Below are 15,999 nucleotides of genomic sequence, written 5' to 3'. Positions count from 1 at the left end.
ATATATATATTTTTTATAATAAATGGCATTATAACTTTGTTAAGCTGCATTAAAGCCATTTTTGAGTTCTCTCTGCTTCTAGCCATGGTTGTGCTGTTTCCATAAAGGTACAAGACTTTATATTGCAGTGAAAAATGAGCTCATGGTGAGTAAAGATGAAGGGAGAAAAAAAAACAACACACACACAAAAACAGCTTGGGGTTGAAGGGGTTAACATCTGTTCTGTGCATCATTTGTCCTGTTTTGTCTTTTGTGTAAAAAAATCTGAAACCATAATTGAGAAATTTACATTTCATGTTCTACGGTTTCATGATGCCTAGTTGCTGCATAATTTTGCATTATCCATCCATCCATCCATCCATCCATCATCTATATACCGTTTAATCCTCACTAGGGTCGTGGGGGGCTGGAGTCTATTCCAGCTGATTTAGGGCGAAGGCAGGGGACACATTTACAATCACCAGTTAACCTCCACATGTTTTTGGACTTGTGGGAGGAAGTCGGAGAACCCAGAGAGAACCCACGCTGCACGGGGAGAACATGCAAACTCCTAATTTTGCATTAATTTAACAGAATATCGTTGAATAATGATGAGACACTTCTGTGACATTACTTTTTTAGTTTAGCAGTTTATGAGCACCAACTTTCCTGGTACCGTACCTAACAGATAGTTCTTGGTCTTCTGTTCTGGAAAGTGTCTTATCTGAGCAGTAAAATTACAAACATGCACAGTTTATGCTACGATCACCACGGTAGTAGAAGCACTGTCTCATCTTAGGCCTTCATGTCTTCGTGTCTCCTCAGGTCCTGCTGGTGTTTGCCAAGGAGGACAGCCAAAGCGATGCCTTCTGGTGGGCCTGCGACCGCGCTGGCTTCAGGTGTAACATCGCACGGACACCCGAGTCTGCAGTCGAGTGTTTCCTGGACAAACACCACGAGATAATCGTTATCGATGGACGTCACTCGCGCTACTTTGAGCCTGAAGCAGTCTGCCGGTGAGTCTTGACTTGTGACTGCAGTCGCTGTTTCTGTATGTTTGCCTCCCATTGTGACAGTAGTCGAGCTGCATAGTCCCGCCCCGTCCCCTGCTGTTTCCAGGTGAACCATTCAAAATGAACAGCTGCCTCACAGTCCACCAGGTTTATTTCCTTTATAGGGCTGCTTCCACAAACTCTAAAATGTCTCAGCCGCCAGCAAAACACACCAAATGTTCTTCTGTTGGCTGCAAGAGCAAACACAAGAGTCTCCATGCACTCCCAGGATGTAAATTACTTTTATTTTTGATGACAGTGTCCCCACAACAGCAGGAAAATCCTTAGTGTTACGTTACATTTATCTTTGATGATATAGCCAGAATCAGAAAATTGTAAAGCTAAATGACATGAGATGGTGGAAACTTAAGGACCAATTTGGGAAACTGTGTTTTTCACCGGTTGTGCTTCAGCTGGTGTTCACATGCTTCTCTCCTGCTCTCTGTGCTCATACAGGCTACGTTTCAATACAGTGCTGCCCACTTGATGTCATACTGCTGCATAGAATTAGAATCATAAAATGTCGAAGTCCTGAATCATTTCCTATATAACCTATAGTAAAACAGTCCATTTATTGTCATAGAATAATGTCATAATCCCGGTTTTTGTCATAACAAAATTCCCCGACATTGATTCCAGGAATAACTTTTGCCGGTTTAAAGTCGAAGTCGGTCAATCGTTACAGCTCACAGGCCGAGTGTTGGTCATGCGTGGCAGATTATCACACCTCGGTCAGCCGCGGAAGGCAATGTGTTGGCTTGTTTGTCACTTACCTGTTCACCTGAGATCTGCTTCACTGAGTTATTCTCACACTGTGATGTTAATTAGGGCACATCATGCAGAGCATGTTGTCACTCATAAGTGAACTGCTCAGCTAGTTAATCATGATAAGTTCATCCTCTGTATACCCTCTGATTAAAGGAAACAACTTTTATTGGTAGGGTGGCTTTTCGTACCGACAAAGGTGACATTTCACTGAAGCAAAACCATAAAGCTCCGTTTAAATAAATATTTATTGATCTTCAAAGAAACTGTCCCTTTGACATTCCCATTTTTGCTGTATGTATAAACCCCCGTTTTTTGTCACACAGACACATTTATCTCAGTGCTCTATCGTTACGAACACTTCGATATGCTAATCTTGAAGCCTGCTTATTAGAATATCCCGGATACAGTCATAATTCCATCCTGGACCGAGGGTATGATAATAACCAGGCAGCACTGTGCAGCAGAATTCAAAGTTCAGTTCATTCTACAGGTTAACTGGGAGTCATCTCAGAGCCATTTATAAGCTTTACAATGCTAAGCTACTGATTTTATAACCACAACATTGCCTGACAGTCTCACCAAACACAAGACGTAAAAACAATGGCTGTGCATGTAAAAACGATTGTTCAGAGAGAAGGTAGAGGTGATAGAAAGTGCTGGTCTCACACAGTCATCCATGTCTGCATCAGCTGCCTTTGGATCAGCTGTTGTGCTCAAACACAAATGCTGAGAGAGTCTTCTTCCTGACGGGGGCGTGGACAAGCAGCAGCTTGGCTGCATGCAAAACTACTGAAACGGCTCGCTTTCAACAGTTGTGGTAGTTGTGGTTTATGGAGATGGAAAATTTAAAGACAGATTCTGGGTGAGATTTTCTTTGATTTGAAAAAAATCAAATAAAAAAAAAAAGAGGCGCAAAATGGAACCTTTAAGAAGAGTTTGATCAGCCTTCATCAGCCTAAAGCAAAACAAAGATCCTGTTATCGTTTATTTCAGCGATGTTCACTGCTGACATTTCTCAGCTTTTACCTAAAATCCGTCATATACAAGCAGCTTGAGGCCTGAGTGTCTAAAATGAGCTGCACTGTAAATGGCTTCAGGACGCTGTAGTTGGAGGGCTTGTTGGTGCCATCTGGTGTTCACCGGAAGCACCACAGACATCTGCAACTTGAAGCTCCGCATTCGCTGGACTTCCACAGGTTGCTCAATTCAGCGTTGCTCTAAAACACAGCAGTGGGTACTGGATGTCACGAGTCCCTAGAGGTTACAGGAGAGTGACGCTTCAGTGGGCCTGAACTACACACTGGGAGGTTGTTTGAAAGCTGGACAGTAGCTCAGGGGAACCAAGTACACGGGCAAGAGCTTGAAAAAGGTTTTTTGTTTTCTTTTTTGTCGATTTTTCCACAGCAAATGTCCCTGGCCACCTTTCAGAAACTTATTTGATTGTAGAATAACCTCATTCATTCCCTGTATTTTGCCAGCTGTTAAGTTCATACTGGTTATACTGGTCTGTCCCCTGTTACTTTCTGGCCAGCAGGAGCATCTCAAGATTTATTTAGGAAGTATTTTTAGCCGCGCACAAATTTGCACATCCTAAGCTGTTTCCTCCGCTTCCTGCCAAGTTTCTCGACATTATTTTGAAGATGTTGGTTTCCTCATTTGATTTAATGCTGTCAAGTTAAATGCGGACATAGACGCCACCCATTAATGCAAACAACTAATTTCTTTGGCTTTTTTTTTTTTTGACATCTGTTTAAAAGACAACTTATTTTTGTCCAAGACAAGTGAGTTCTGGGTTTGATTTTCTGCAGACCTTTGGGGCTACACTTATTGTTAGATACAGTGCTGACCAAAAGCCACCACCATATATTTTGTAGCGTGATTTACTGTAAGTGCTTCATTATTTCCTCAAGTAAAGGAACAGATCCATTCGTCTCTCCTGTCTCCCGATCACCACAGTCTGGCAGCTCCTCCATGTTTGTCCGTTGCTCCTTTGCTCCTTTTTTGTTTTTTCTCTCTCCTCCCTCCTCCTCCCTTCCCGATCCCCCGTGAGGATCTTTGCCATCATCTGTTCCCTCCGTTCGTCCTCTCATCCTCCGTCACCCTCCGCTCAGTCCTCCTCCACCTCCCGGCCACTTTCCCGTACGTCCTGCCAGTGGTGTGGTTTTGTGGCCGAACCTCTGAAGCACATGCTGTGTTTGGTGTTTCTGTGTAAAGAACAGAAATGTTCTGCCCTCCTTCTGCGGCAATGACATCACCTCCAATCTGCCCACATGTTTATCCTGTACCTGAGTCCAAGCCGCTTCGCCTGAGCTCAAAGTGTGGATGAAATGAACTCCTGCTGACTTTTAATCTGCATTTGTTTTATTTCCAGGATGATCCGTGCCACAAAGCCCTCTGAAAACACAGTCGTTCTCGCTGTTGTGCCACAAAAGTAAGTTTGATTTTGTAAATTTATTGATTTGTGAAAGACCCTGAAAACTTGGCTTCAAATCAAACTTTGAAAAAGTATTTATCATCATTCAAAGCTTCAAAAAAAATGTTTAGGAGGTCAAAACTCAAGGTCAGACAAGGCCTTTGTTTTGTGGTACTACATTTCCAAAATAAGGCCTTTTACAACCCTGTCTCCTAAAAATGATGTTCCTATACAACAAAACTGCTTTCATGTTTATAAAAGAAATATATTTTTTTCCTATAAAGGTAGGACTGTGATGTAGTAAGAAAGACTTCCAGTCTGAAGGAGGAACAGATTCTTTGTCAGGAGGTATCATGGAGGCACAATTCAGCAGCAGGACTTTAACCCAGGAGACTGAGGTTTATTCTTTCAGTTTCATTTTCACCTACTGTTTGGTTCAGTTTAGGAAGATATCACGCTCTGGTTGACATTTTCACGCAAATAACTAAATGTTACAAGCTTGGTTCAGTTCCGGCACCAAAACTACTTGGTTGGGTTTTGGAAAATATCATGGTTAGGGTTAAAATCTTCCCTTTAACAACATATTTGAAGCTTCTCCTTTATTTTATGAGTTCCCAGAGTGATAAGTCCTGCCCCATCTCGTGCGTGACTGGTTAGCTGAAATGTTTTAATTCATTTATGATACATCACAAACAACCATATATGTTTCCCTCAAAATGTAACTGAGAAGTTTAGTTGAGCAGGAATGTAATTTTCAGGAAACAGAGCAGCCTTTCAGAGACATTTTATTGAAGACAGGCCTTTATATCTAGTTTCCCATGTCAGGTTCTTGTATTTTTAAGCCACCATGAATGAAAGCGTCTCCTGCAAAATGTTCACATTGTAAGCCTTGCAGTGTTCCTTTTCACACTGGAAGTAATGTTCGGACTCAACAAAGCAAGTTAATACAGCAGTTTGCAATGATCTCTTTGAGTTCTAGCAATGGGAAGAGTGGGCTTTTGTGTCCAGTAGCTTAACATCAGTCAAGAACATTGCAAAGAAGACATGAGATTGCATGAGATTAGAGTATGACAATGTTATTTCTGCTTTAACAAGAGAGAGAGAAACTTGATGATGCTGTTGTTGGTGGTGGAATCTGAGTTGAACTGATACTGACAATATTTGATCACTAGCTTTTATGTGGCAGATTGACAGTAATGGACTGTCTTGTTATGTTCCTATGCAACTCAACTGCATTCTTTTTGAGGCAGATGTATGTTTTGCCAAATTAAATTTGCTCGTGACGTATCACAGTTACATTTCAAATCAACATATCTTCAGCATTTATTTTATTGCTTTATCATTGCTCCTTTTCTGGACTCATCGGCCCCGTAACCCAGAACATGAAGGAGAAGCTTCGAGCATGTTGTGTAATTCTAAAACTGTAACATTTTCCTAAACCTAACCAAGAGGTTTTGGTGCTGATGAATTGAGCTAAGATTCTAGTAAGGAGCTAACATTGTGAAAATGTCAACCGTATCATGATGTTTCCCACAGCCCACAGCACAACTTAAGTCTAAGAATTATGGTCACACACAGGACGTGAATCCCGGTGGATGAAAGTCCAGTTGCCTTTGACATCCTTCAAAATAAAAGCCAGTCTCACCTTCTGGGGAGAAAATGCATTTAATTAAAGCGTAAATAAGAATGCATCTTAGTTGCATGAGCACATATAATTTTTAGGAGACAGGGCTGAATATTTTCAACAATCAAAACTTAATTCATTGTTCGGCATTTAGCATTGAAAGTTACATATTTGTTTGGAGCTACACTGACAATGAGTGAGGTATTCTTTCAAATAAAGGCCTTGTAGTGCCATATATGTGTAGTTTCTTCTGCTATCATGTCAGATTTATGTCCTGTAATGCATGAATATAAGCACTTTTTAGTTGAGTTTTATTCTGATTAAAAAGAAAAAGACAGAGAAAGTCAGATCTCCGTTGTTGCACTGATGAAATCTGACTGCGTAAATAGACGTAATTTGCTCTGATAGCAGGCTACATATCATCTCATTCCACCGCCCTCAGTGTTTCTTCTTCAGCGTTCATAACTGGTCTTGTATTTGTTTGTGCTACTATCCGATACCCTGACAGCATTCGAACGGTGGCTTTTATGTGACAGATTGACAGTAATGTGCTTCATCAGGACTGCATGAGGGCGAAAATGAAAAACAGAAAATCTTTTCATGTGAAATAAGTTTGGCAGAAAGTACTGTGTTAACGTTGGATCCTATCACTCACGCTGACAAGCTGACTGAGAAAAACAGGGCATTTAGGCGACATAGTTTTCCATATACTGTAGGTATGGACCACATGTTTATGAAAAATGATTGTGGTTGCAGATGGTAATCATTCTTTTCTGTCATTGTGCAGACTGCCTGACCAGGAGGAGCCATCTGTTCTTCCTCTCCTCTGCGCTGGATTTAGCAGAGTACGTCCAACAACTTGCCTGCACTTGTGACTGTGTTTATAGCAAACGTTAGGCCTTGGCATGTTGTGCTTGTTTCTCCTTGATACTTTTTTTTATTTTTTTTTATTGGGTATCTAAAGAGATTTCAAACACTAATATAGCAGCGTGGTGCCGGTTTTGAAAGGGGCTCGTATTGTCAGCGGGGTTTAATGGTGTGAAGATGACGTAGGAGGTTTCAAAACAAGTCGCTACTGACTGAATCCTGACTCATTCAATTTTCCACTACTCTCTCTCTCTCTCTCCCTTTTCTTCAAACACCACTTAACCTTGTTTGGCCTCCAGAGGTTTGTGGAGAACAGCAGCGTATCAGCCTGCTATAATGAGCTCATACAGATCGAACACGGAGAGGTGCGCTGCCAGTTCAAACTCAGGTACAGCAGAGAAAAAGAGCGTATTGTGCAGTTAAACATGCATACGCAGACACACTGTAGTGCAACATGCTGCTGGCTTACAGTGGTGTTACTCATCCACAGGGCTTGTAACTCTATCTTCACTGCTTTGGAGCACTGTCAGGAGGCTGTGGAGATCACCAGTGAGGACCACATAATACAGGTAGGGATGTTCATATACGTAGACATGCCAAAATGTGGTTTATAGTGACTTTTTATTGGACCAAAAGGTTTCTTCTGCCTGAAATGACAAATAAGTGATAAAAGACGACGATGATAAATAAACGACTTCTATGTTGTTGTTATAGCATTTTATTAAATATGGCAAAATTATTTGTACTCTGTTATTGATGGAAAACTCTCAAACAGTCCTCATAACTACTAAAAATCTTTCCTCATGTCTCCACTGGGATTTTGTTCCTCTTTGTAATGATCCCCAGCTCTCTGAGATTGAAGGCTTCATTGCATCACTCTGGTCTTCAGTTCCTCCACAGATTGTCGATGGATTCAGGTCTGGACTCTGACTGAGTCGCTCCAACATCTTCATTCATGTTAATTATGTTACAGCACCCCTGTTTCAGATCTTTGTCTTGTTGGAAGGTCCACTGCTGCCCAACGACAAGTTTTTCTGCCGTTTGTCTGATGTGTCACCCAACAATCGTAACGTCGTCCTCTTTTCTCATGATGAACTTTGACCAGGTTGACTGGAACATAAAAAGGCAGCACCACCTCCACCGTGCTTCATTGTGGAGATGGTGATCTTGGGGTTGAATGATTGTTCTTTCTTTAATATCTGTGTCTGAACAACTCCATTTTCATCTCATCCAACCTCAGGGGTGATGTCAGTCAAGCTTTTGTGTATGAGTCTTGAAGACGTCTTTCCTGGTCCTCTTTCATGGAGATCAGCCTTGTTTAGTGTCTCGTTGAGATGTTTCTAGCAGAACTGATCAGATTCATCAGGATGGTCTTGGTGCTGATCTTTGGATTCTTCTTACGAGTGCAGGAATCACTTTTATCTTCTTACCACATCCTTATAGATTCTTCTTCACAGTGTGGAACTCCTCATCCTTTGTGATTCTGCTTTGCACTGTGGCCACTGGCACCTGAAAACACTTTGATATGGTTTTATAGCCTTTTCCAGTCTTGTGATCAGCCAAAATGAGCACCTCTGTCTTAGTAATTACAAGCTCACGGAGCTCTTTGGTTTTAGTCATGGCATGTAGTTGACTAGTTACTTGCTAGTAAACTCATTTATTACCGACCTAGAGGAACAGTTTATAGTGTATTAGAACGCTCTAGAACATTGTAGGAATGATCAGGACCATCTGGAATGGTACAAAAACAGCATTTTCCCAAGAACAGACAACCGTGTCGAGGAGTATAAATAGTTTTGGATATGGCTTTTTCTTTTCTTTTTTTGATAAAAACAACAACGTAGAAACACATGTTTATGTCATTTCCAACCAGAAGAAACTGTTTAATTAAACAAAAATTGACATGAAATGAAAATTTTGCTTTGCTTTGAATTATTTAGGACTTAACTGTGTATTCCTTCATATGCAGTGCAGACTCAGCAAAACCTCAAACTTTTTCTTTAAAACACAAAAAGCTGCTAATATTATACAATCTTTGTTGTTATGAATGAATCCTGATGAAATATCCAAAACTAACATCATGCTCATCTGTCAATACTGTCAGATTTACCCACAATCAGAATCAGCATCGGTGGCTCCTGCTGAATACACATACTTTAAAATGGATCACAAATATATATTTTCATTGTAATTTTTAGGAAAATTTGGTGTACGGAAGTTAATGGAAGACCTAATAAACTATTGTCAGCTGTGGATATGACAGGAAGTCCCTGAGCTTTTGTCATGTGACTGATCTGAGTTGTGCTGACAGCAGAATTTTACTTTTTTTTTTTACTTTTTTTAGAATCTGATCTATTTTTGACAAATTCTTGAATAAGACATGTAAAGTCATATCAATGAAATATCAGGATTTTAAGCTCTTATTTGGCCATTTGTCCCTGATGGAACTGCACATCAGACGTAATACAGTCAAGGGCCACTGAAAAGTTGAAAATCTGATGACTCTTTTTTTTTTTTTCCTTTCAAACCCTTTGGCGGGTTCTGGAGCTCAGAGGAGTAATTCATGGTATTTGTGGACAGTAAGACTAACCTTATGTACCAGACCCATCCTTTAACATCTTTCTGGTTTGTCCCAGTATGTGAACCCAGCATTTGAACGGATGATGGGCTACCACAAGGGGGAGTTGATCGGGAAGGAACTGACTGAACTTCCAAAGAGCGACAAGAACAGAGCGGACCTGCTGGACACCATCAACACCTGCATCAAAAAAGGAAAGGTCAGTCACACATCCATCCATCCATCCATCCATCCATCCACGCATCTCCATCTGACTCAAATAAAACCATGGTTCACAGTCTAACTGCTCTGTTGTCTCTGAAGGAATGGCAGGGTATTTACTTTGCCAGAAAGAAGTCCGGCGACAGCATACAGCAGCATGTGAAGATAACACCAGTTATCGGCCAAGGAGGGTGAGCAACGTCTAAACAACCCAAAGTAGTAATTGTACATCGCCTAAAAATCACAACTCCCTGACAGATTGCTCTCTCGCTCCTTGTAGGAAAATTCGACATTTTGTAGCCATCAAGAGGCCTCATATTGACAACAATAATCAGGTATGTCACATGATAATCTAATCTAATTTGGAACAGGTACGTTTGTTTTCAGTTGTTTTTTAGTTTTCTTTTGAAATACTGTATTCAATTTCAGTCAGGGCTACCTTGGTTGTATTTAGATACACACCTCAGAGGTTCTTTAAAGAAATCAAACAGAACCATGAAGAGAAGCAATAAAAATCTTCATTCTGACGAGCCATCGACTCATTCAGGTAAAGTTTGAGCCAAACAGTGCCTTTGGAGTCGCAGCACTTTTTCATCTAAACTCTCTGAACCCGAAGCAGTTTCTGAGTTTTTATTTGCTCCTGTCACATTTTTACTTCCTGTGGGCTCACTTTCAGCCCTGAATTTTAGTCATATGACTGTTGGTCACCGCTGAGTCACTCAGTTGTGCCTCGGCGTGCAGAAGTCTGTGTTTTTGCCAGAATCTGGTGCAAATGGTTTCTTTTTGGCAACACTTAAATAAGACGTGTAAAATTAAGTAATTTTGATGAAATGTCCCAGTTTTGTGCTGAGGTGTGATGAAATCTTTGACAGAACAGCAGATGAATAGTTCAGGAACTGTTGGAAAGTTGACGATTCTTTCTGTTTTGACAGTTTCTGGCTCTATTTTTTATTTCTTTTAAATAGCCTGCCTGTCTAACTAGGGGGTAAAGCTACTTTTTCTTAAATGTGCCCAAAATGCTGATTTGCAGGCTCAGACGAAAAATCCTCCGAGCAGCTGTTTGAAGCAGAAAAAAAAGACTTTAACAGTGAGTTGATTTTTCTGTTGTAGAGCTTAAACAAACGTCAGTCTATCAGCAGCCCTAATGCTACGGCACAGCTTGGCTCAATCAGAGCCGCTGAACAAATGAGCAACCGGGTCCAAACAGGACTTAAGCGTGGGTTGCAAACTCTGCTGGCAGTCAGTTTTACATAAATACTTCAAATGAACTGTAGGCTAAAGTGTCAGGTTTAAGTACTTCAGCGGGGCTTGCAGCCGAGCAGGCTTCCAACATTGTTGAGCCCCGTGCACAGTTACTCTGAAGCAGGTGTGTCGCTGCTCTCAGCTGGGTTCCAGGCCAATAACGTCATACTATGCTAAGCTACGGCTAAGCACCAGGATCCCCCACTAAGGCCCGGGGAGGCTAGCAGCCAGGCGCCAGGGCTATTTATACCTCGGGCAAAGCTGCACAGGGACTAGCTTTAGCGCATTGCTCCCTTTCATCGTGTGCACACGAGGTGAGTCAGCCGCTGGCATCTGTCTGCCAAAGCCAAATGGCAATCATTCCTGTTGGTCGGGATCGGGAATCCTTAGACATGGCAGCGACTGATCCCATTCTCTAAATCATGGAAGTCATCCCCCACAACCTGGATAGTGCAGCGTCAAACTGAATGGAGTTATCAGTGTGTCTCTTGTGGCTCCCCACAAAATAGAGAAGGGAACTGCAGATGCAAAGTAGGAACAAAAGTTTAGTATTAGATGACATTTTAAAGTAAATCATATCATCAGGCCTGTGCTGCATCTTCACTGAGACGCTGTCATCCATTTGACAACCAAAGGAAGTCCACAGAGGTCCTTTCAGGATACCACTGCTCCGATACTGTATCCTTGCTGAGGACATTTTCCTCTGAGCATTTAAAACCACACATTACTCCCCGTCTTTTCCCACCCAGACGTTTGGCTGCAGACCACGGTTTCCATTTCATTGTGTTGTTTAGTATAGCAGTATTTGTCTAAGCACTCCAGACTTACAGCAGGTTTAGGGTCAGTTTTGTTTGTCTTTTCATCTCAATTAAGGGCCATCATCATCTCAACTATTTCCCAGCTTTAGTCGAGTTAATTCGAAAGATGTTTTTTTAGATGACTGTTTGTGCTGCGCAGCCCAACAAGCCCATTATGATGCAGCCAGCTAAATCTGGCAACCGTGTATGTCATTAGAAGTGTTTATACTGTCTTAATCCTATTTACTCAGTATGGGACCCACTGGAGACCTGAGAGCAAGCGACTTATTTCGAGAGGAGGGCTGTAGAAGAAAAAGAAAAAAAGAGAAAATGAGCAATTGTGTTGGAGTGACAAGGATTTAAAAAATATGAAATTGATATTTAAGCAACCCCTTTCAACGATCCCTATCAAAATGTCAAAATCAAAATCCTGATTTTGCGCATAAAAAGTGAATAAATACACTTTAAATCCATTTGTTTGGATGTACTTGTTCATCATGTAATGCATGTTGCACTGTCAGCAAGATATAAAGGTGCAGTGAGTCACTGGGTGAGGAAAATCTTCTGTAACCAGATTAGAGGCTCTGCACATCCATATCTACATAACCTCGCTGTGACAAACAGGATGTACTGTACGGAGTGTCACCTGCATGGAGGTGTGTTGTTGTGAACCTGACTAAATGTGCTACAGGTTTCAAAGTAACTTATCACAGTAAATCCGAATCAGCATTTTAAATTCAGCTGTTATTTGAAATAGCAAAGTTCTTGATTGAATCTGAGACATAATTAGGATCTGGTCCTCTCATAGAAAAAAAAATCTGCTGATCACAAATGAATTAATACATTTTCTTTATCAAAGAAGATTAAGAGCAATAATGACACAAACTTAAAAAAAAATGGATTCAACTTTTTAAGTTGGACACCAAACTGTGTCACAGAAGGACTGCATGTGTGCTTAAATATGCTGATATTACACTATTTTTTACATACACGCTATACAAAAGTGATTCCTGCAGCTCATTTGTTCATTTTAACAGTTTTTCTGCAAAGTAGCTGGATTAATGATCATTTGATCATGCAGGCATGAGGAAGTACATGAAAACTCACATCCAGTATAAAAAGTCATATATGTAATGATTATTGTGAAAGTTACTATTTTCAATTATTGGTAAAGCTTGAGTATAATTACATAAGATGAGCACATCTAAGTCTCTTATGACATTGCATTGCATCATTCAACAGTTCTGAAAAGTCGGGTTCATCCCTTCAGCCTTTAAGAGTCTGTATAAGACCTTCCTGTAAATCCACAGATAAACCTGAATTACACACACTTAAACTAATGAAAACACAAATAGATGCATTTTTATACTGTCTATACACTTTTTAGTGACAGTATTACAACACTTTTGGTTTGTCACAAACTTTTCTGGTCGGTCAGATCTACTTGGTTGTCTGTGGTTTAAACGGGGGGATGTTTGTTGTTAAAATGCATCTATATGGGAACAACAAGAGAAATGGTTCTGCAAAGGGTTCTGGCAGAAAACTAGTAGTTACTGGATGTAAGTCCACTTCTAAGAGCACATGTGCAGCCCTCTAACAGGCTTCACTGTTGGTTTTGTGAATTAGCCAGACTTGAGTCTGTGGTGGCCGTGGCCGCCGCTCAGCTTCACCCTGCCAGGTAACGCTGCTGGATTTGGGCTTCGCGGTGCAGAGCCATCCCTGATGTTTCATCCACTTACTTTCACTGCAAGAGCTGATTTTTACAGTCGCAGGTTGTGTTTAGAGAAGAAATGATACGTAACTGGAGTCACTAAAATAAAACGGAGCATGACAGCTCTTTGTACACTTTAATTGTAGCACAAAAGCATCTGTAGCAGTTTAAAGGAAGCACATTAGCCTGCTGTACTTTACAATCACAACCGACTGCAGAGGTGAGGCAAGAAAAAGATAAACTCAGTTTATAAAGAACATCAAATGGCTTGTTCGCATTAAGTCTTTAATCAACAGCAGTTATCCTGCCAGCATGTTGCTTTCAAGGGGCAGGAAATTAGACTGATTATAGTCGGCACAGCGAAGGCAAACCAACAGTACACACTTCCACTTTAATCATGTGCTGCTCTCTGTGTTTCAGGTCCACAAGTTCAACAAGGAGGAGAGATGCAGCGGGGAGCATTCTCAGTCAGGTACCACACTGCTTTTTCACAGCTTCATGTGAAGATAACACTGTATTTGTATTGTGACATGCATTGTCACTCTTTGATAAAAAGTCACAATGTGAAAAAAATCTTATTTACAATATGTTTTCTTAAAAAATATTGTATGCTGCAGGATAAAAATACTTACAGACTTTATAAAAATACATAAGAGACACAGTCTGGGGTAAATGAAATGTGCTTCAGAGTGAAAGCATCGTCACTGTCCCCATGTCGGTACTAATCTGTCCCTCCATCTAAAAATATTGTGCATGTAACGTCCATTACTTCCCTCCACAGAGTGCCATTCTCTACGTCACAGAGACAGGAGGAAAGACTCAATTGACGCCAGATCGCTCAGCTCCCGTGGCAGTGACGGTAAGGCCAATTCCAAGTCCTGTTTCTGAGTCTCTGTTTCTATGAATGGAGGTCCGGCTTGTGCCGATCTATGGAGAAGACAAGCAGATAACAATGGAGAGACAATGGGATGGATGCACTGGGAATGAAGTAAAGGCAGGAGCAGAATGGAGGAGTGGGGATGATGATTGGAGATGGCTAATCAGAGAGTGAGTCAGACTGTGGTATGGTACTTGAACTAAAGAGATCCTAAAGAGAGATGTTGTGGGCTGATGACATACGTCCTCCTCCCTCCTCAACTCACTGACGCAGCTGCTGCTATTTTCAGGTTTCTCAGCTGAGTGCTGCTTCTCCGCTGCTTCGGCCTCCTTCAGTCAAACCATTTTCTGTCCGTCGGTCGTCCGTCATCACTCTTACATGTTCTCAATTCTCTCTCCAATCATCCTATAGACTTCCATGTATTCCTCCGTTCTCCTCTTTTATTCATAAGCCTCTTAACAGCCAATAATCGGGATCTTCTTTCTTTAGTTTGCACTATTTGTAATGTTAATTAATAGTTAATAATATCATAATACACAAAATCTTTTCTAATTGCAGCTCCCAGTTTGCAGAATCGAAGATATTCCTCTGTGGCCAGGATTCACTCCATGACTATCGAGGCTCCCATCACCAAGGTACGCCGCTTTGAGCCTCCGGGCATGTTGTGAAACTCACGCTGCCATCCTGTGTAAAGGCACTTCTTTGTTTCTTGGGACAAATCAGGGTTATTTCTGGCTGACCACAGTGGGGTTTTTTTCCATCATGAGCCTCTACAAACAATAAAGTAGTTTATGTGCATTCAAAGTATACTTTCAAATATCTGTCATGGGTTTTTGGGGTTTTTTTTGTCAGATTAAATCAATTAAGTGAACTTTTTATTCCATATCTCTCAAAGATTTTACATGTAAAGCAAGAAAAATCAGGAAAAGTACTGGTGTATCAGTGATTCTTTGATAGTAACCTCCACACACCAGGAACATGTTCTCGATGTTCCGGTACAGTCTCTCAAGCGCTGGATGTGGGTCAGTGAGGCTGAGTACAACCGATTTTCAGCATTGGAGACGACTGTTAAGTGGTCAAAGCGCAACTGTCATCTGCAGGAGCCATCTATCAATGAGCAGTTTCATGCTGAATCGCTGATGACCCAGTTCTGCCCGAAGCTCTTTAAAACACACGTTAGTTCCAGTGTATGAAACACTGAGCAGAACATTCCTACAGCAGCAGTCAGTGGGTTGGACTGTTGGAGTTTCACCAAGAAAAAAAAATAAAATTCTTTTATGGCCTTTTACCAGTTTGTTTCACATCAGGCGATGCACATGGGTACTTAAAGTGGAATGAAGTGCTCCCACATTTAGGCTTAATATAGGATATTCTTATATAACACCATATAATCAGTCAAGCGGCCATTTGAGCTGCTTTTACTGCCTTCGTGTGACTCGACTGAGCCTGTTGCGGAGCGTCGATTGACTGCTAATAGGTTAAATGACCAACTCACAAACTATCCAGCTTTATTAGTGACAATCTGGGGCCACTGCCTTCTTCTTTTCATTTGATATTTAAACTTATTTTCCTGCACAGCCTTTGTGGAAATGGATTCATATTTTAATATAGTTTAAGATATGTTGCTGAGAGATACACCTGACAGATTAACATGAATATAACCAGGATTTAAATCAGTATTGCAGCATCACCAAGTCCACTCTTAGACACAAACAAATGCTCTCCAGTGACACAGCAGGTGGCTTCATTATATTAGAGCTACTCTTTTGATGATTAGTGTTTGCACATTTTAAAACTGTTTGATAAGTGAAAGCGATTCATTCAGATTGACTATTTTTTGATCCAGAAGCCACTCTCAGCATTTGCTGTTTGTATCAATATGTAACTGGA

General features: G+C 41.0%; 1 protein-coding gene across 1 annotated transcript in view; it reads left to right on the top strand.

Moving 5' to 3' along the window:
• pde8b (phosphodiesterase 8B) overlaps window positions 1-15,999 on the top strand; it is a 41,338-nt gene that overhangs the window by 9,971 nt on the left and 15,368 nt on the right. The window contains exons 3-13 of the mRNA XM_008297204.1: window positions 805-995; window positions 4,171-4,230; window positions 6,624-6,681; window positions 7,003-7,091; window positions 7,194-7,272; window positions 9,340-9,480; window positions 9,585-9,673; window positions 9,763-9,817; window positions 13,653-13,704; window positions 14,014-14,091; window positions 14,668-14,744. Of these exons, the coding sequence (XP_008295426.1) occupies window positions 805-995; window positions 4,171-4,230; window positions 6,624-6,681; window positions 7,003-7,091; window positions 7,194-7,272; window positions 9,340-9,480; window positions 9,585-9,673; window positions 9,763-9,817; window positions 13,653-13,704; window positions 14,014-14,091; window positions 14,668-14,744 (969 nt within the window). The remainder of the gene's footprint in view (window positions 1-804; window positions 996-4,170; window positions 4,231-6,623; window positions 6,682-7,002; window positions 7,092-7,193; window positions 7,273-9,339; window positions 9,481-9,584; window positions 9,674-9,762; window positions 9,818-13,652; window positions 13,705-14,013; window positions 14,092-14,667; window positions 14,745-15,999) is intronic.

Source organism: Stegastes partitus, unplaced genomic scaffold (assembly GCF_000690725.1).
Source record: "Stegastes partitus isolate 25-593 unplaced genomic scaffold, Stegastes_partitus-1.0.2 Scaffold1198, whole genome shotgun sequence".
NCBI classification, from domain to species: Eukaryota; Metazoa; Chordata; class Actinopteri; family Pomacentridae; genus Stegastes; species Stegastes partitus.
This window is presented reverse-complemented; position numbering and strand designations above follow the sequence as displayed.